Consider the following 311-nt stretch of genomic DNA (forward strand, 5'->3'; position numbering starts at 1 on the left):
TAAGTACTTTGTATAGTCTCTCTTATAAGCATCACTTTCTTTAGAGCAAGCATATCAGATTCAGTCGCTGTCGCTACCGCTGCTGCTTCCACTCTCATCGCCACTGCCATGCCCATCCTTGTTGTTCTTCTTCTTGTGCTCACTTTGCCTCCTATGTTTCTTCTCTCCATTGTTAATGAACATTCCAAGACCATTAAGACCTTTGTTTGTCTCATGAGTTTTCTTCTGGTGCTGCCCTAAGAGCTTCCCATGTCCATGACCCTTGTTCGTCTCGTGGGTCTTGTGTTGACCTAGAAACGTGCCGAGGCCAC

General features: G+C 46.0%; 1 protein-coding gene across 1 annotated transcript; it reads right to left on the reverse strand.

Moving 5' to 3' along the window:
• Positions 1–7: 7 nt before the first annotated feature.
• Positions 8–311, reverse strand: LOC104714802 (filaggrin-2; the record flags this gene model as incomplete). The annotated part of the gene is given in 1 exon segment (XM_019243193.1): positions 8–311. A coding segment is annotated over 1 exon segment (251 nt), but the record flags the coding sequence as incomplete, so codon positions are not given.

This window comes from Camelina sativa, unplaced genomic scaffold (genome assembly GCF_000633955.1).
Source record: "Camelina sativa cultivar DH55 unplaced genomic scaffold, Cs unpScaffold16232, whole genome shotgun sequence".
NCBI lineage: Eukaryota > Viridiplantae > Streptophyta > Magnoliopsida > Brassicales > Brassicaceae > Camelina > Camelina sativa.